Source organism: Puma concolor, chromosome E2, assembly GCF_028749965.1.
Source record: "Puma concolor isolate L17-30 chromosome E2, mPumCon1.1.hap2, whole genome shotgun sequence".
Lineage (NCBI taxonomy): Eukaryota > Metazoa > Chordata > Mammalia > Carnivora > Felidae > Puma > Puma concolor.
Window position 1 is genome coordinate 56,966,008 of NC_141681.1, and position 21,513 is coordinate 56,987,520.

Genomic DNA, 21,513 nt, shown 5'->3' on the forward strand with positions numbered 1-21,513 from the left:
CATCTTTGTTCATCTTTCTCAAGATGCTTTGGGCATTTGGGGTCATTTGTGGTTCCATACAAATTTTAGGATTTCCTATTTCATGTGTAGGTTTTTGTATAGATATAAATTTTCAACTTATTTGTGTAAATACCAATGATTGAGACTGCTAAATCATATTTAAGAGTATGTTTAGTTTTGTAAGAAAATGCAACTTGTCTACCAGAGTGGGATACAACATTCCCACCAGTAATGAAGGAGAGTTCTTATTGGTCCACATTCTCACTAGTATTTGGTATTCGTGTTCTAAATTTTGGCCATTTTCATAAATGTGTAGGGATATTTTATTGTTGTAACATATATTTTCCTCAATTACATTTATGTCTTTTTTTAAAAGTTTATTTTTGAGAGAGAGGGAGAAACAGAGAGTGCATGAATTGGGGAGGGAGGGGGGGGAGAGAGAGAGAGAGAGAGAGAGAGAGAGAGAGAGAGAGAGAGAGAGTCAGTCAGAATCTGAAGCAGATTCCAGGCTCCAAGGTGTCAGCATAAAACCCGAAGTGGGGTTTGAACTTCTAAATCATGCGGTCATGACCTGAGTCAAAGTCGGACACTCAACCAAGTGAGCCACCCAGGTGCCCCTGTGGCAGTCTTTAAATGGAGTATTTGTGATATCTTTAGAACGTACTTTTTTTTTTTTAAGTTACTGCTTTAGTCACAAATGTCATTAATTTGATTTGCCATAGCTTTTTAGATAATGATACCTTATTTTGGGGTGCTTGGGTAGCTCAGTCGGTGAAGTGTCTGACTCTGGATTTTCGCTGAAGTCATGATCCCACAGTTCATGAGTTCAAGTCAAGCATTGTGCAGTGTGCTTACATGCCTGGGATTGTCTCTTTCTCCCTTCCCCTCCCCAATTTGCAAGCTCCCTCTCACTCTCTTAAGTAAATAAACTTACAAAAAAATTCTTGTACATGTCTCATGGAACATGTATATATTACATAATTCTTTTGAGTATATAACCTAGAAATGGAATTCATGGGATATTTAGTTTGATCATTTTTAGAGGAAATACTGTCCTATAACACCATACTGTCTCCCTGTTGAATGTTTTCCATTGTTACTTCATACCATAGTATAAATTCTTACAGAATGAGTCAATATTATGCCTGTTGCTATATCAGTTCCTTTCTCTAGGGTCAGGCTTTTAACTTACAACACAATCATATTCCCATAGATGTGCAAATACAAGCATTATCCCCACATTTATAAAAACAAAATTTAAAAACATTGTGTATAACAATAGTGTTTGAAGACCATGGTTGAAAAGCTTCCTTTATTCATTATAAAGTATTATTTGGGTGTGTAATTATGCAATTTAGTATAAAATATTTATCTTCCAACTAAAGTATTATTTGGGTGTGTAATTATGCAATTTAGTATAAAATATTTATCTTCCAACTCTATTTGATAGGAAGCCCTTCAGCTGGATTTGTAATCAAGGAATTATCACCAATAGAGGACATTAATAAAGGAGAATTGTGCCACCTGGTAATACTGGAGAGAAATGAAAGTCATGACATCCAGGATTTTGATCTCAAGGAAGTCTGGGAAAATATGCATGAGTTAGAGACTCAGTGGGAGTATGATGCAAGAAATTACAAAGAAGTGCCTTTGACCCATGACAAAAATCTCACTTGTGGAAAAGACTGGCAACTTAATCAGTCCTCAGTTACTCTTCCTGAAAAGCAGAGTGTTTCTGTAAGAAATAATATGTACCAGTATTTCATGCATGAGGAGCCATTTATGAGGAATTCGTTAAAACTGGGCGGTAACAGAAGTGGTTCTGGAAACCAGTACATAAACTGCGTGGAAAATAGAACTGGATTAAGTTTGCAGGCACATCTGGCTGAACTCCAGAGATTTCACAGTGAGGAGGAAATGTATGAATGTAGTAATCCAATTGAGAAGTCTGTCAGCAATGGTTCCTCAGTCTCACCACTTCAAGGAATTCCTCCCAGTACCAAAAACATTTGGAATAAATCTAGGAAGATTTTTAAATATCCTTTGTTACCTGCACAAGACAGAAGAGCATACATTAGAGGAAAATCTTACAAATGTAATGACTGTGGGAAGGCTTTTAGCAAAAGCTCAAACCTCATGAGTCATGAGAGAATTCATTCTGGACAGAGACCTTACAAATGTAATGACTGTGGCAAAGCCTTTATGGAGCGCTCACATCTGACTCGACATAAGAAAATCCATACTGGAGAGAAACCTTACAAATGTAATGAATGTAGCAAAGCCTTTGCTGAGCGTTCAGGCCTTACTCAACATGAGAAAATCCATACTGGAGAGAAACCTTACAAATGTAATGAGTGTGGCAAAACTTTTAAGCAGTGCTCCCACCTCATTAGACATCAGGATACACATCCTGGAGAGAAACCATACAAATGTGATGTATGTGGCAAGGCTTTTATCCAAAGCTATAACCTTATAGAACATCAGAGGATCCATACAGGAGAAAAACCATATAAATGTAGAAAATGTCATAAGGCTTTTAGCAGACGTTCAAACCTCTGGGGTCATGAAAGAACTCATACTGGAGAGAAACCTTACAAATGTAATGAATGTGGCAAAGCTTTTACCAAATTTTCAAATCTTACTACACATCAGAAAATACACACTGGAGAGAAACCATACAAATGTAATGTGTGTGACAAGGCTTTTATCCAAAGTTCAAACCTTACTGACCATCAGAGAATTCATACAGGTGAAAAACCTTATAAATGTAATAAATGTGATAAGTCTTTTATCAAACATTCACATCTTTCGGGTCACGAGAGAACTCATACTGGAGAGAAACCGTTCAAATGTACTGAGTGTGGAAAAGCCTTTACGGAACGTTCACATCTTACTCAGCATAAGAAAATCCATACTGGAGAGAAACCTTATAGATGTAATGAATGTGGCAAAGCTTTTACCCAATTTGCAAACCTTACTAGGCATCAGAAAATACATAGTGAAAAGAAACAGCATAAACATAATATGTGTGGCAGTGCTTTTATTCAAAGCTCAAGCTTTGGGGATCATCAAAGAACTCATAGGAGAAAGAAACCTTGCAAATAAAATGAGCAAGGCTTACTCAACGGCAGAGATTCCATCATGGAGAGGAACCATATGAAACTACCATGTGGCAAAGCTTGTAACCATGGCTCACACCTCCCCTGATATCAGAATATAAATCTCTAAAAGAAAGCACACAAATGGATTGTATGGCAAGGCTTATCCAAAGCTTATTATGTCTTGTGAATGTAATTTTTACTAGAGGGAAACCTTACAAATGTAATGAGTATGATCAGGTTTATAAAAAATACAGATTGGGGAGGGGGGTAAAATAGGTGGATGGGATTAAGAGGTACAGACTTCCAGTGATTAAAAAAAACCCAAAATGTACAACTTTGTGGTTTGTGGTCTTGAAAGAATTCACATAACATGGAAACCATACAAATATGTCAAAGTGTTTACCTTAGGAAACACCAAAGAATTCATACTGGACAGAAACATTACATGTGTAATGAAGGTGATTGTTTGTTTAGCCAGTGGACTACAATAAGAAAATTCACACTAGGGGGAAGTAGGTCTATTTGGAGGATCAACCAATCTTAGGTGTTAAATTCCATAGAAATTTAAACTCAGGAGATGATGTGAGTCAATGGAACAAGTGTATCTGTGGAAAGACTTAAACATCTTCTGTTTAAATCTTTTCTAAAGATTTTATTTTCCTCTCTACACCCATCATGGGGCTCAAACTCAAAACCCTAAGATCAAGAGTCACATGCTCTTCCAGCTGAGCCAGCAACGCACCCCTATAGGTTTTTTTTTTTTTTTTAATTATTTGAGGTTTCTTGAGGCTTCATTATTGATGACTTTATAACCTCAAGTTTGGAATCCAATGATGTTATACTTTCATTACATGCATTTCATTTGCCAACCATGGTGGTTTCAGAGAAAGCATCAGTAAGGTTAAAGGAACTTATTTCATTAGGTGGGGCTTAGTCATATGTGTATAACCTGGAAAAACTAGGATGCTAATTTTAAGATACAGTATAGTATAAATCTGAGAGCATGGGGAGTGGTAGGGAATAGATCTAAAACTATTACCCTAATTGTCATGTTTTCTGTGGTCATAGGCACTTCTCTGGATTTGTTGGTATCATTGAGAGCCTTTGTTGGTTAATACAGGAAATGAATATCAGAAAGATGATCATGAAACAGAGTAGTTCGTTACATTGAGAGAATGAGATTTTTATGTGAGAATGATGGGTTACTGGGGATGATATACGTGGTAGAGAAAATGGAGGGTAATGATGGTCTCTCCCTCTTTGAAAGGTAATAGTTATATATCATGGATGAATAAAAATTACTCTTATTTTTGGAAACTGAAAAGTTATAGAGGACATTTTAATCAGAAGAACCAAGGTATGGGTGACTGGGTGGCTCAGTGTGTTGAGTGTCTGGCTTGATTTTGGCTCAGGGTCATGTGATCAACCTCTCTGTTGGGCTCTCTGCTGAGCATGGAGCCTTAGGATTCTCTCTCTCTCTTTGCCCCTCTTGCCTACTTGTGCTCTAAAAACAAAACAAAAACAAACCCAAAAGTAGTATGCTTGTGAAGGATTCAAATTTGACCACTGAAATTGCATTTTGATACTATTTGATTTAGGATACCCTATTTCTCATATCTAAGTAACTAAAATGTAAGCTTTTGTATAACCCTAAGTGAATCATGTGACTGTTATTAGCCCATGTGCATCCCACCTCCTTGGGGCATTTCATAATGAACACTAATAATACATCCTTTGGCTCTGTAGGTTGAATATCATCCATAACAATTTTTTTCCATGTTAGATTCAGATGTGCAGTTCAGGAAATATATATTCATAAGTTGAATTTGAGAGTTCAAATTCATAGTATATCTCAGTATATCTCAAAGTTCATAGTATATGTCAGATTATTTTTGTCGCTGTAATGAAAATAACCATAGTGCAATTTCTTTTTTTTTTCAACATTTATTTATTTTTGGGACAGAGAGAGACAGAGCATGAACGGGGGAGGGGCAGAGAGAGAGGGAGACACAGAATCGGAAACAGGCTCCAGGCTCCGAGCCATCAGCCCAGAGCCTGACGCGGGGCTCGAACTCACGGACCGCGAGATGGTGACCTGGCTGAAGTCGGACGCTTAACCGACTGCGCCACCCAGGCGCCCCCATAGTGCAATTTCAAACTCTCACCCTCTAAAACCTGCCTCCCCATTCATGAATATACTCCATATGATGATATTTATACATACCTTTTATGCTAAAATGAGACTAGTGTGTTGCACCGTTACATTAAATGAAAACAAAAAGTAGGCATATGAAAAGTATTGGGAAGTAAAAGAAAACTTCAGAAGTAAGGATAAAGATACTATAAGAAGACAGAAGAAGTTAAGAAGATACTGTAAGAAGTAAGGCTAAAGGTAACAACATTTTGTGCCGGTGTGCTCAGGGAAATAATTTGAAAAGGTAAACGTTCATGAATTTACTCTCAAGAGTGAACATACACAATGGGAATCTTTTTTGATAATGAGAAGTCTCACATATTTACCCTCTAAAACATTTTTTGCTCATTTGCACTTGTGCTTACTCCACTGGAACAGGATGTTTGGATGTCAAGAACAATGACTCTGTTCACTCAAGTGTTCGGAGAATATTTGTTACATAAAGATGCTTTCTTGGGAGAGCAGGGTAGACTTCTCAAGTTCTGAAAATGGCTAGAGAAAGCAGGGAACGGTGGCTACTTTGTTATGATGCATACTGTGCGGGGCCGGGGTGATGGTACTCATTAACACTGTGAATTTATAACTACGGCCAAGGGAAGGACCTCTCAGGAGTCATTATTAGCTTTTCCTGTCCAGATGGGCAGAATAGTAAGAGGTTGTAATGACGCTTCACAGGTATCATTAGTTGGGCATCAAAAGTAGAGTCAGACTCTTTAGTATAAAACTGAATGTTTCTCCTAACTGACTTTGTTGGGAAAGACCACAATCTTCCTCATGCTAACTACTGCCTTCTCTTTCCTGATGCACACATAGACCCCACCACACAATATGATTATGGAAACTGGTTGTGAACTACAGTTGAGCTAAACTACCAAAGACATTTTTAGACCATGTCATGATTCTTTTTCTAGTAAGTTATAGTCTAATATTAATATACATTCAGAAGTGATAGAACATTTCCCCACTATAAGCCTTTTGTAGATCTCTCGCTTTAAAGGAGAATGGAATGAACGGAATCTCAAAATCAGTCCTTCCAGTTTTCTACCAAGATACTAGAATCAGGGAATACCTGGGTGGCTCAGGCAATTATGCATCCAACTCTTGATTTTGTCTCAGGTCATGATCTCATGGTTCATGGGATTGAGCCTCAGGTTGGGCTCCACACTGAGCATGGAAAAATAAACAAACTTTAAAAAACGTTTCAAAAAGGTACTAGAATTAGAATATCTGTATTGAAACTTGGCAAATTAGTTTTAAATTCATGTAAATAAAATTAATAAATTTCAAGGGAAATCTGTAAGAAGACACCAAGGATTAGTAATTTTTGACACATTTTTAACACCTCTCAGACTGCTGGTGGGTTGCATGCAACATTATACTCTCTGAACAAACTAAACTGACAAAATCTGTTTCATTCTACAGTTATCCTTGACTACCTTGTCATTTAATATTAATAAGGGGTATATTTAAACCTGGTCTGCAAAATGTTTTCTTTACCATCTTTTTATCTTGTTGTTGAGGCATGAATATGACATTTGAAAATTCCCCAGTATCCTTATTGTATTTAATTAAGGAATTTATTTTTGAGAGAGTGCACACAAGTAGGGAACAGTGGGAGAGGGAGAGGGAGAGAATCAGGCTCCACACTCAGTGCAGAGCTGACACGGGGTTCGATCCCACTACCCTGGCATCATGGCCTGGGCCCAAATCAAGAGTCTTGACCCTCAACTAACTGACTGAGCCACCCAACCCCCCACCCATATCTTTATCAAAATTGCATTATTAAAGCATTTTCTTAATGTTTATTTTTGAGAGAGTGAGGGAGTGGGCGAGGGGCAGAGAGAAAAGGAGACACAGACTCCAAAGCAAGCTCCCGGCTCTGAGCTGTCACACAGAGCCCACTGCGGGGCTTGAACCCATGAACCATGAGATCATGACCGGGCCAAAGTCAGCTGCTTAACCAACTGAACCACCCAGGCGCCCCAAAAATTGCATTATTAAAATATGTAGCTAATTAGGAAAAACCTCCTGGGATTATTTCTGTGTAAATAAGACAAAACCTAATAAAGAAAAGGCCTTTGCCCCTCCCCCATTCATCCTTCTTGGTCCTACAGTGGCCATCCTGCTGTAAGGAGAGAGAGTGCTGGGTGCTAAGGGAGGTGGAGCAGGCAGAGGACTGCCCAGGGGACCCGTCCCATCCCAACCTGCATCTGTGGGCTTCCTGTTATGTGAGAATGATAAACCACCTAGTTGTTTCAGCCACTGATTTCCAGGAGGACTGTCACTCACAAAACTGTCCTACCTAACCAATAAGATTAATATTTGTATTGAGAGTAGAATGGAACATTTGAGAGGGAATCCTGAATTTAACATTTTGTAGCTTAGAAAAGCTTTACTAAAACATTCCTTCACTGATGAGATAGAGGTGTTTCGCACATACCTACAACTCAAAATATGAAAATACAGCTTGAGAGTTATGACAGATGTTCAGAATGTTAGGATAGAAAGTTACAGGAGTAAGGAATTTGGTGTCACAAATAGAATTACATGTTTCCTTGAGCATTTGAACTATTAGTCTCTGAGCTTATACCCTGCAGTAACTTTCTACCTTGCACAGAAAAACTGCATTCACTCATTCTATCAGTCAGCAACTATTCTAATCATGTATATTAGCAGGAAACAAAATTCCCGGCCTTCAAGTATATATCTATAAGGTAAGTCTATGAGGATAAAAAATGATAGTGGTAAAAGTACCATAAATATGTTCATGTACAATTATACACCACAGGGTTTCCTAATTTAAACAATGTTTTCAGGCAATGCCCACATGATGAGGCAATATTTGAGTAGAAACCACTGAAAATGTATCATGCAAATACAAACGCGGACGGACAAGTAGGTGGAGGAAACAAGCAGAAAATTACCCGAATGGGAACATTTTACAGTGGATCCAGAATATCCACAATTGGTGTGTGGCTTGGTGAAATGTGATATTAAGATTCTACTGGAGACGTTTAAACTTTGGGACTTTTGTTCAAAATCCTCTCATGGCTTCTCATTTCCAAAAGGAAAATCAAAGTCACTTCATGGACCAACAGGCCCTGTAAAGTTTGCTGGCCCCAACCCTCCTTGCATCTCTGATTTCATCTACTCCTGCTCTCTCCCTCTTCCCTGTTTTATGTCTCCCTTTAGTCTTACGCCTATTTAACATTTTAAATAAATAAAATTTGGGACTCCTTGTAGTGAACATTTTTCAAATTTTAATAATAGCTAAAATTATATGGAATAGATCCAAAACCATGACCTATTTGGAGAAGGCACAGACCTATTTCTTTACGGCAGATTTACCACTACCAAGAGAACACAGCAATGGGGTGTGCTAATGAATTCATGGAAAGATAGTAAATATCATTTGTTAAAACTATCTAGGGAGCTGATCCCAGGACTTATTAAGATACATACTTTTCCTGTTGTCTACCCTGTAGCCAGTCAGGAGTGTATTGCTTCTTCCATTTACGAATCTGTATCAAGTAATATTTGGTAGGTCTTTTATACCTCAGTTATGTCTTCAATGTCAGTATCATCAAATTTTTAACAAGATACTGAAAATTGAATTGTAACAAAATCACACATTTCATATTTTCATTAGTACAAGACCTAGTAATTCCCAATTATTCCTAGTCTTCCAGTTGAGACCAATACTGTGTCACCATTGCCTAATATTTAACTACAATATTGACTTTTCAGTATGTTTCATATACCAAGTTTATACTAACTCCGGTGTGATGATAATGTGACTCTGCGAGGTCGGCAACTTTTATGTAAGGAAAATATATAAATATTTTACTCTTTGTAGGCCATACTGTTTCTCTTACCGCTCTTCCAGTATGTCCTTATTGGGTCAAAAGTACCTAAATATGAGTGTCACTGCATTCCAGTTACACTTCACTTAAAAACAGACAGTAGGTTGCATTTGGCTCCTGTTCTGTAGGTGGCAGACTCCTGATGTACACAAAGGAATTAAGAGCACTAGAAGTAGTAACTATATGAGTAAATAAAAACTGTATTTCCTATTTTTAAACCCCTTTAAAATATAGTGGACTGTTTAATAAACTAATAGTGTAGTATATATGTGTACGGTATGTGTAAATGAAACCTATACTAATGGTAGCACAGGGCAGGAGTGGAGAAATGGAAGTCCTGTGGAAAGGAAATGTCGGATGCTCTGTATGAAGAAGTATAAACGCATGTGAAGGTATACTGTGGTCATCTGTGTAGGATAACCCCTAAAGCAAATGCACAAAAAATAATTACAGGTAACACCACTGAACCAAAGAAAAGGATTTGAAACAAAATCATCTGTAAAAATTGAGTTACATCAAAGAAGACAGAAAGAGAGGGAATAGGGCAAAGGAGACATTATAAAAGTAATAGCAAGATAATGTAAATCTATATAATAATACCTGTAAAAGGAAATAGTCTAAAGGCTCCATTGAAAAGCAAAAATTGTCACTAATTTTTTTTTAGTTTTATTTATTTTGAGAGAGAGAGAAGGAGAGAGAGAAACTCAAGCAGACTCTGTGCTGTCATTGTAGGCCCAACATGGGGCTCCATTTCAAGAGCCATGAGGTCATGACCTGAGCTGAAACCAAGAGTCTTAGAACCTATAAACAGATGAGCCAACCAGGCGCCCCTGACAATTAAAGTTTTTAAAAACAGACAATATATTTCCTCCGGGAAATTCACTTCACAAATTAAGGACACAAAGTAAAATCTTGGACAAAAGATAACATAAACGTTACTAAAAATAAAGTAGCTATATTAACTATATTTAAAGAGCAAACAACATGACTGGGAATAATGAAATCTATTTCATAATCATAAAGGGGTACATTTACCAGAATGACACGAGAATCCTAATTAATCCTTTATTTTCACTACACACAAATACACAAATACTCCCCATATCCAAGTCAGACACTAGAATCATGATGGTGGACAACCTTAGTTCACAAACACAAATACAGAAACATTACACACAGATGCAAACGTGTGCATATGCGTAACATATACTCAAACGCACAGTCATAACCTCACAAACATGCACTCCATAGAAAACTCACACTCATGCACACACATCAAATACAGGCACACACTCACATTTACACACACTCGCCTGTATTCCCACATTCCCAGTCCCATGTATGTAATTACATTCAAAGAGTCTGCATGCACATGTGTGTCTCCACAATGTGCTCACATGTTGGAAGAATACAGGAATCTCCTGATCTTGGATGCCTGATAATGGGGGGCACTTCCCACCTTTCTTACTTCTTCCATCCCCGCAACAACCCCCACATATGATATTTACCACGTGCAGTATCTTAAACTGCTGTGAGCATTGCCATTGCAGGGGCAGGCGAATGGAGCAGAGTTGGAAGGTTGCAGGCATGTGATACAGCAGGGTCTAAATGAGGCCAGAGGGAGAGGGTTATAGGCAGTGTGCAGAGAGCATGGGACCATAGTGGAACAGATGCAAAACCCTTCAAAGGCATGTGATGCCACACTACTTGGTAAATACAGATATGTACACAAAAGCAAGGGGGGAAAGGCTAAAATGAACCCTGAAGTATGGGATCAGAGTCAGGGACATCAGTATGCACACGGAGGTAGCTGTAGATAAGTAAATAAAACAACAAAGAGAAAACTATAGATCTGTGTGAGGACAGGTAATTCCACTTCGGTCTACTCAGACTAAGAGCAAAGACATCCCAGTATCAAGGAGAACACTCAGCACCCACATCTTGGTTTCTAACACTATTCTCTAATAAAAGGCTCCTTGGAGTTGTGGCTGATTCTATGGCAGGAGCAGGGATAATACAAGATGTGCCTGGGGGATCTTGTAGTGGCAGAATGTTAAGAGTAAGGAAGTAATAAAAAAAAAAAAAAATGGGGACATATCAAAGGGCCATAATAGCCAAACCTGAAAGAAATCCTGCCACCTGTCGCCAAATCGCTGATACCAACTGGGTGTCCTTCAATTCAATATAATTCTGACTTTATCTGGTGTTAGTAGAGACCCCACAAGTTAAGGGCAAAGTTGTTCCCGGGACTGCCCCCACTTCAGACACCAGTCATGAGTCAGGCATTCCCAAACCTCCCACGCATCTCCAGCCAGCTAAAAATTTAAGGTTGCCTCCAAGTCCCTCTGCTTCAATATTTGCTGGGATGACTCACAGAACTCGGAAAGTGCTATATGTATGATAATCCTTGATAAAGTTATTTGGTATACTGGGACACAAAAAATGGAGGCCACCCCAGGTGCCCGACCCACATCACAAATCTAAACCAGCCTGCTCTTATGTGAAACATCAGCAAAGAAACCTAATATATACCAATCACAGACCTCTAACTCAGTTTCAGCTGGCCGACCTTATACTGGAAAATAGCAGTTCTGTTCTTCTAAGGAAATCCCCGACCTCCTAGCCAAACATGCTCTGTTTCTGCACTGCCTCTTCTAAAAGTCAATCTTGCCCCAAATCCATCAGAAAGAGCACTCTATTCCCTGCATGGGAGGCTCTGTCCTCCCCAAATCAAGGGTTGTCTTCCCTGGAATAAAGACAGCAAACTTGTTACTAAATTGTTTTAGTTTTGTCATTTCACATGTTATTGTAAAGGATAGCAGTAAAGAGCCACATGAAGGCATCCACAGGGCAAAGCTTGGGAGGACTGCCCATACAGTAGCTTTTGTCCCCCACAAAGAAGCTCCCAGGAGCTCCTCCAGGTGTTTAATCAGGGCTTCACTACCTAGACTTGGTTGATTAAATCATTGGCCACATGACTGAACTCAATCCCCAGTCAGCCTCCTTCCTCTCCCTAGGGGTTGGGCTGCTAAGCGTTTCCATCCAATCACATAGTTGGTCTTTCAGAGGTGTCCAGTCCCCCATTTTGAAGTTCTGTGGGGAACCCTTGCCCAGAGTTGCCTCCTTAGTGTAATAAGGACACTCCTACCACTTAGGAATTCTTAAAGGTTTCTGAAGCTCTGAGCCAGGAACCTGAGACAAAGACCAGGTGAGTGTGTGTGTGTGCGTGTGTGTGTGTTCATGTTTATTTTTGGGAGAAAGAGTGCATGCACGCACACAAGAGTGGGAGGGGCAGAGAGAGAGGGAGACGCAGATTCCGAAGGAGTCTCCAGGCTCTGATCTATCAAAACAGAGCCCAATGTGGGGCTTGGACCCACAAGCTGTGAGACCATGACCTGAGCTGAAATTGAATGCTTCCCTGATGGAGCCACCCAGGCGCCCCCTGAGTGTACTTTATACCACAGCTTCCAATGACCAAAGCTTGAACAATCTAAGCAACTAAATAATTTGCAGAGCATTGAAGTATAACACAAGGTATAAAATAAGTATAAATGAGTTCATGCTGATATGAGTAACCAATTGAATAAACACATAAATGAAGGAGAAGTGACACAGCTTCCACACAGAAGAATGGCAGATAATAAGTGGGGCTACTTAGCCCTCCAGGATGTGGAGCTTAGTTCAACAGCACACCCCTACCCTCAAGTACCACGTCCCCCACCGCCCCCTCACTTGACTGTGGGCTGTGTTTAGAGTTTCCCAAAGAATAGAGTATGGAAAGGCATGCATGGTAATTTTACAGTGGAGGAGTCTGGTGAACATGACCTTAACTAACTGATCACGATTAACATCATCCAAGGTAACTCGTGTTAATTGCAAGAAACCTCTCAGACTGTATGCCGTGATGAGATGTGATATTCTTCTCAAGAATCCATAAACGCAGTCTATCCAGGAGAACAACTTCAGGGGCGCTTGGGTGGCTCAGCTGGTCGAGCGATGACTCTTGATTTCAGCTCAGGTCATGATCTCACAGTTAGTGGGATCAAGCCCCAGGTCAGGCTCTGTGCTGACCGTGTGGAGCCTGCTTGGGATTCTTTCTTTCCCTCTTTCTGCCCCCCTGTCCTCCCTATCAAATAAATAAACTTAAGAAAAAGAAAAAGAAAACTTCTGAGAAATTCAACTTTAGAGGCATTCTAAAATGTGAGGGACCAGTATACCTCAAACCTGTCATGAAAAACAAGGAAAGTGTGAGAACGTGCTCCACTGAGCAGAGGAGACTGGGGAGACAGGACAGCTACATATAATGTAAAATCTTGGATGGATCCTGATCAGAAAAATGACTGTGTTAAAACCACTGAAATGTAAATAAAGTCTGGAGTTATGTAACTATGACATAGCGATGTAGGTTCCCTAGTTGTGAAAATGAACTATGGTAAGGTTAAGGTGATAGCATTGGGGGTTCTGGGTGAGAGATATTTTGGAACTCACAGTGTTATATTTACAAATTTTCTGCAAATCTAAGTTATTCCAAACTAAAATGTTTACTTTGAAAAACTTGCAAATGTTTATGACTTAATAACAGTGAATTATGTTAACCTCTTCTTTTTAAGTGTTTTAAATCTTTATTTTTGAGAGTGAGAGAGACAGAGTGTGAGCAGGGGAGGAACACAGTGAGGGTGGACACAGAATCTGAAGCAGTCTCCAGGCTGTAAGCTGTCAGCACAGAGCCTGACACGGGGCTTGAACTCATGAACTGCGAGTTCATAACCTGAGCCAAAGATGGACACCCAACTGCGTGAGCCACCTAGGCACCCATAAAATCTTTGTTTTTTTTTAATTTTCTATTTTTATGTAATCTCTACACCCAATATGGGGCTCAAAGTCACCATCCGTAGATTAAGAGATGCATACTCTACTGACTGAGCCAGCCAGGTGCCCATAAAATAGTTCTATGTTTCAGTTAATATCTTTTTTTTTCCTTTCAATGGTGTCTATTGCCTTGGTAGTGATTTCAAAAGCGATACTATCCCTTTTTAAACAAAATACGTTCATATACTCCAGCTTCTCATATACTCCTGCTACTCGTCTCCTGCACCAAGCCTGATGAAATGGTCCTCCATAACCTCAAGTTGGAAAAGCAGAAGTCCATCTTGAAATCTCTTTCTCACCACCACAGCCAACTGCCATCAAGATTTAACACAGAACAGTCTACCTTGTAAACATCTCAAAAGTCATTCAGTCTTTTCCCACATACGCAATCTGTTTACGGCTGCACCTGCACCCTTTCTAAAATTCAGCTGACACGTCTTCCTATGTTCCTCTTTGTCGCCCACAGTTTACTCTTCAAATATTGACCAGAAAATATTTTCATGCACTCATCTTGCCCCATAAGCATATTTCAAACATCCACAATTTCTCTTAGATATGAGGCATAACATTCATTGCATAGCCTCCAAAGCCAGCAGTAAGTAAACCTGGTTTTCCCTCCACCCTCACCCCAGGCCATGTGCATCATAAATCAGGATTTACAACTGCAATCTCAGGTATATCTTGGGAAAATTTAATATCTCAATTTGAAAATTACACATTCAGTGGTATTGCCAGTATGTTCACATTATTTCAGGACTGTTTTCTGGAATCTTAACTTCTCCACTGTTACCATTTAAAAAAATACAACTATTGGGGCGCCTGGGTGGCTCAGTCAGTTGAGCATCCAATTTCAGCTCAGGTCATGATCTCACAGCTTGTGAGTTCGAGCCCCGTATCAGGCTCTGTGCTGACAGCTTGGAGCCTGCAGCCTGCTTCAGATTCTGTGCCTCCCTCTCTCTCTGCCCCAACCCACTCGCATTCTGTCTCTCTCTCAAAAATTAACATCAAAAAAATTTTAAATAAAAAAAACAACTATATAAATATACACATATTAAATACAGATGATTTCATGTACCATGCTCTTTAGTATTTCATATTAAGCTGATGTCAGTGTCTCACTCACCCATCTCTCTGCAATGAAACTGGCTCATTAAGGTTTTTAACATTCCTTGAGGTCTCACTGCATCAGTGACTGAACAGGTGGAAGACGATTCATATATCCCTGATGAGATGAGGGAATTATGTACTTCTTCCACAGCAGACACAGTACAGTCTGAATATGCTGGGGTCATGATTCATGAGAACAAAAGGGCTAATACTTGGAAAACACGCAGTGATTAGTAAAGTGACATTCACCAGCCACCAACTAGAATTATCAAAGGGAGCCACGTAAACATAAATGATGGACGCAACGGCATTAAATGATACAAAGGTGGTCACCAAAACAAGGATGCTTTGGGTGGCTCTGATCTCAGGGGAGGTCTGGGGGAGAGATTGTCCCTATGGATGCTTTGGACCCTCTGCTTGTGACTGTGAAGGAGAAAAACCATGGAGCTGCTGGCCAACGTCATGTGTCCCAAACACAAAATGTCAAGGAAAGATGTCATTGCTGCCTATAATCAGCCTGTGATCTTGTCTCTACACTGTGAAGCACAACAATATCCCAAACACTTTTTTTGGATAATAGTTTTGTTGTTCCATTTACCAGCCACATAAATAGGAAAAAACATGTTTACCAACATGCAGAACACCCCCACATAGGATACTGGAGGGGCCAATGTACTTTGGAGCTTTCACTTTAAGCTCTGCCCACCTGGAGTTCCCAGGGCTGATCGTGATGGCCTGGAAGACAGTCAAGGGCAGGTGGAACAAAGGGACATACCTCTGGCCACTCTGTGAACATATAAAAGAAGGTAGCATCCATAATAAATGGTGAAATGTTTCAGCCCTAGCGCTGCCATCGTCTCTGGGATTCCTCTAGAGAGAATGGGCAAGGAGTTGGCTACACTCAGGTGCCTGAGAACCAACTTTGTGGATCTCGGCTTGCATCCCCTGAAGCAAAGGGACATCTAATGATAGAAGAGTGAGAAACTGCCCAGGATTCCAATGACTATGTGGAATAGGGAGATCACTACTATATTCAAATCTACCGAGGCCATTCTGTCATTGTCCAGAACTCACACATAGAGGATTCTGCATGAAAATAATGAGTTTTGGGCTACACTTTCATGGAAAATAAAATCTTCACTTACCTCTCCCTTTCCCCGAGAGTGAACATCTAAACTCTATTGTCTTTTGTTAAGAGATGTCCAAAGTTACGTGTGTGTCTTTTTATAGCACTTACAATGTGTGGGTCACTGTTATTACTGCTTTCCCTATTGCAACTTATATAATATTCACAACCCTATGAGTTAGGAACTAACATTACTCTCATTCTATAGACGAGGAGAATTTAGCCATGGGAAGTTAAGTGACTCATGTAAATAGCAGAGGAATCACAATTTGAACCTTGGTTGCCTAGCTGCAGTGACATGAATGTTTGCTACGGTACTATACTATGCCAGGAAACTCGTTATGGATACACGCGCGCGCACACACACACACACACCTTCTCATATTTTAAATTTATTTTACTTACTAAACCTGGTTTGATCATTTCCCACTTTCGTTTAAGTATTCTTTATAACCAATATAACTATGGAGTGAAAATTCAAAGGTATTAATAAAGTATTCATGCACTGAGTAATTTTATTGAGCCAATCTGATTTATTTAATGTAGACAACTGTTAGGATGGCAGCTGAACTCATTTCATTTTTTGCCTGGACCAAAAGGACAATGGCATCTGTAACAGAAATTATGGGGCAGAACTGCACTGTGTGCTAACATATGGGACATGAAACATCACATAGTGATAAAGCATATTAGGGCAGAAAATATTAATCCTCTTTAAAGATCACATCACTGTATGTTATTTTATAAAAAAAACCCTGAAACTTGAATTGATATTTGATTTCAAAAAGCTATTTAAATACAGCATAAACCTGCCAAATGGAATTTGAGGGCTTGGAATCTTGGGCATTTAATAAATTGAAAAGCAAGAAAGGTGAATCATGAGCTGGGAATACTACTGAAATGATTTTAAACCAGAGGAAATATAAGTTAAAAATTTTTTCCTGATGAGATTTTATTTTTAAACTAATTTATTAATTTAAATTAAAATACAAAAATAAATTCCTTAATTTTTTGCTCTTTGAAACCATCGGTTACAATGTTAACTTTTTCATAAAGGACCTTTCCTAATTTCATGAAGAAGATTATCTCACAGATCAAGAGACTACAGAGATTTGCAGTAGAGACACATTTACCGTCTCCATTAAGCACATCACACTCAAGTTACAGAAGAACACATTTCAGCAATTCCCATTCAGTCATGCTATTCGTGCTGTGAACCAGGTATTTTAATTAGTTCCATCACACTCATTATCACACACACATGCCTTTAGAGAAACCACATTATTGCTCCTGAAAATGTCTCTGTGACTCTTGCTCACGTTATTGAATGGCAGATTAATTTTGAAATTATAATCTTTTTGTTTAAAAATTTTTTAAATGTTTATTTATTTTAGAGACAGATAGAACACAATTGGACCTTTCCCAACTAGACAAACTCTGTCTTGCTCATAGACGGACACTAGAGATATTCCACTAAGGCTGAAAACCACACTAAAAAACGTACATGGTCACCTGTTCTATTAATTTGTCATTGTATTGGGGGGTTAGCCAGGGCCATTTAAAATGGCATAAGAATTACAAACAAAGATGCAGAACTATGTTTGTATATGATTCAAGTATACGTCCCAAAACACAAAGGAACTGATAGAAAGTCCAGTATTAAAAATAATTCAGTAAGCTAATAGGACATAATACTGACATACAAAAACAATAGCCTTTTTGTACATAGGCTAGTATTTTTTATTTTTTTATTAAAAACATTTTTTAATGTTTATTTATTTTTGAGAGAGAGAGCGAGAGAGAGGTAGATTGAGAGGGAGACACAGAATCCGAAGCAGGCTCCAGGCTCCAAGTTTTCAACACAGAGCCCAATGCGGGGCTTGAACCTACAAACTGTGAGATCATGACCTGAGCCCAAGATGGACGCTTAACCGACTGAGCCAACCAGGCCCCCATGTACACAGGATATGTTTATACAATAGCCTAGGTGCAATAAAGACACATTTATGAGTTATTAAGAAGGCCTGCAATTACAAAAGTGTAACATAAGATGAAATAGGGGCACATGGGTGGCTCAATTGGTTAAGCATCCGACTCTTCATTTCATCTCAGGTTGTAATCCCAGGGTCATGGGATCAAGCCTCCTGTCTGGTGCTGCACTGAGCGTGGAGCTCGCTTGGGATTCTCTCTCTCTCTCTCTCTCTCTCTCTCTCTCTCTCTCTCTTCCTCTCTCCCTCTCTCTCCACCTGCCTCTATCCCCCACTCTCTCTCTAAAATAAACAAATAAATAAATAGCTTTAAAAAATAAATGAAATAAACTAGCCGGTAATGAAACTAGCAAAAATGTGTAAAGCCTATATGGGGGAAAAATTAAACATTCATGAAATATATGAAAGTAGAAATAAATGAATATAAATTCATGTCATGTTCTTGGGTAGAAGAAGTCAATGTTATAAAAAGGTCAATTCTCCTTAACCTAATTTATGAATTTAATTTGATCCTGATATAGTTTTTTAAATATATTGACATAGTTTTTCAAACTAGCAATGTTACTGCAAAAATCTTACAGAATAATGAACAAATAAAAATATTCACAAAAACTTAAAAAAATCAGTATGGATATCCTTATGAGATGTTTATTTATAAACAGATTATGAGATCAGTGAAGCTAAAAATTCAGAAGTATGCCAAAGTGCATAAGAAAAGTTAATAACCGGGCGCCTGGGTGGCGCAGTCGGTTAAGCGTCCGACTTCAGCCAGGTCACGATCTCGCGGTCCGTGAGTTTGAGCCCCGCGTCAGGCTCTGTGCTGATAGCGCAGAGCCTGGAGCCTGTTTCCAATTCTGTGTCTCCCTCTCTCTCTGCCCCTCACCCGTTCATGCTCTGTCTCTCTCTGTCCCAAAAATAAACATTGAAAAAAAAATTAAAAAAAAAAAAAAGAAAGAAAGAAAAGTTAATGACCAGCATAAACTAAAGTGGGGGATAACATCATTAATGCTTGGTATTTGGGAAATGGGAATTCCTATCAAAATGACAATAAATGTTCTTTTTTGTTTTTTTAAATTTTTTCTTAAGTTCATTTATTTTTGAGGGAGAGGCAGAGGCAGTGTGTGAGCAGGGGAGGATCAGAGAGAGAGGGAGACACAGAATCCAAAGCAGGATCCAGTCTCCGAGCTGTCAGCACAGATCCCAACGCACGGCTCAAACCCAGAAACCATGAGATCATGACCTGAGCCAATGTTGGACGCTTAACCAACTGAGCCACCCAGGTGCCCCGACAATAAATGTTTTTATCCTTCACATCCTACAGCGGGATAAAGGTCAAACAAAAGAGAAGTCTATATGGTAAAAAATAATTAAAAATGATTAAATACCTTCCTAAGACCTGCTTCTCAAGCACCTGACTGTAGCCACCCTCTGGCTCATCATCATTAAAGACGTTGCTCAGCAACACTTTTGGCTTGAAAAATATCTTCGTTGAGTTTTGATGCATATTTGTTTTGTATGTTCCGAGTGGCCACTGGTGTATCCATTGGCATCACCTGCTTCTTGAGTGTCTTCCAGGACATCACGATTGGCCCCAGGAACTCCAAGATGATAGAACTTAAAATAAAAGCTCTGCGTACCTCTCTAACAATCAGCTGCTGGATCCTCACTGTGGGGGTAAATACCACTTTCTCTCTTCTTGTGACTGACAATGAACAGTGGAAACATCACAAAGAAATTTGACCAGGGGGTGCTGAATAACAAGATCACACAATCACCATTTGCCCTACTTTTAACCTTCCTTCCTGTGGGCCATTAGGGATTCATGACCTGGACCAGCATCTCCATAGTTTTCCACGTCTTAAGATACAAGCAGTGGGTCCAGCACATTCACAGGAACATCTCCAGAATTTCCCCAGAGGTGAGGGCTACCCAAGGCATCCTTGTCTTGATAAGCACCTTTGTATTGTTTTAAGCTCTCTCTTCCACCTTTTCATTTCATTTGGCTCTTTCTGAAAATCCCAGTTGGTGGGTGCAGAACCCCTCTACCCTAATTACTCCATGGTTTTTTTTTTTTTTTAACAATCAGCCCTTCTGTTCTCTGGAGCCCTGACCTTATTGTGTCCAGGGTCCTCTCTGAATGCTACAGAAGGCATACACAACTCTCTAAAATGACAAGATACCTATAAACTATTGTAAACTGTTAAAGAATGTGTAGTCATGTGTTCATTCACTCCTTGCAGAGATTTAAGCACTGGAGGGGGCAGTCACTCAATAGAGAGGGTGTGAAAAACAAATCCAGCCAGCACCACCTTCAGGATTTCCACAGGAAAACAGAAGAGGAGCTATTAACTTGCATATTTCCTATTGAAGATTATTAACAGTATATATGATGCTGCTGAAAATATGAAAATCTAGTTTTACAATTTGCTTGTATTATTGACATAAAGAACAGACATGTCTCTGGAAATATTTCAAAACCACTATTTCATCAGTACTAGGAAAAGTTAAGTATCTCTGAAAGAGTACACCTTTTCCAAGCCTCCTCATCTGCACTTGTTACCAAGCATTCACAAACAGAAAACAAAAAGATCTAATTTTCCGGGTACCTGGATGACTCAGTGGCTGACCCTCAGACTCTTGCTTTTGGCTGAGGTCAGGATCTCAGGGTTTGTGAGATCCAGCCCAGAGTTGGAGGGGGGGGGCCGGGGGAGGGGACAGAGGGCTCTGCTCAGAGCCGGCTTCGGATTGCAGATCTAGCTCACTGCCCCTCCCCGCTTGTTCTCCCTCCCGTGCTCTCTCTCAAAATAAATACATTTTTAAAAATCTAATTTTCAAGGGAAAAAAATCCTTCCAAAATAACCGAGAACAAAGATTTAAAAAAATTAAAAGTGCAATGAAATTTGGCAATTAAGGGCTTAAGCAAATACAGGTGCCATGTGGTAGGTTTCAAAGACGTTTGGATTTGTAATTCATCTCGAGAGGTGTGGATTCGAATATCAAATCTAAAGAAAAAGACATTAATGAACACTTATAGAGGCAAAAATGTTCCTTTAAAGCAACTTGCCAGCTTTTCGCTCCCACAGCCCAGGGCGGAAAGCAGTCCGGCGAGTAGAGAGAAGTGACAATTCAGTGAAAAGCTCTGATGGGGAGTTAATACCAAACTGCACATTCTCCACAAAACGGTTTTGCATTTCGCAATGTAGCGTCCATCACCGACACTGACCACCCCGACTTTTGCTGCATTAAACAAAGAGCTGTAACTGTC

At 39.4% G+C, this 21,513-nt stretch overlaps 2 protein-coding genes and 1 pseudogene across 2 annotated transcripts in view; 1 reads left to right on the forward strand and 2 right to left on the reverse strand.

Annotated features, from left to right (window-relative positions):
* LOC112850887 (uncharacterized) overlaps positions 1 to 3,435 on the forward strand; it is a 53,673-nt gene extending 50,238 nt beyond the window's left edge. Inside the window, exon 6 of the mRNA XM_086688432.1 lies at positions 2,087 to 3,435. Coding sequence (XP_086544558.1) covers positions 2,087 to 3,105 — 1,019 coding nt within the window. The 3' untranslated portion in view covers positions 3,106 to 3,435. The remainder of the gene's footprint in view (positions 1 to 2,086) is intronic.
* The window catches only part of LOC112850892 (zinc finger protein 677-like), a 92,074-nt gene that overhangs the window by 2,987 nt on the left and 67,574 nt on the right, over positions 1 to 21,513 (reverse strand). The window lies entirely within an intron of this gene.
* On the reverse strand, positions 14,829 to 16,385 carry LOC112850889 (vomeronasal type-1 receptor 2-like; annotated as a pseudogene).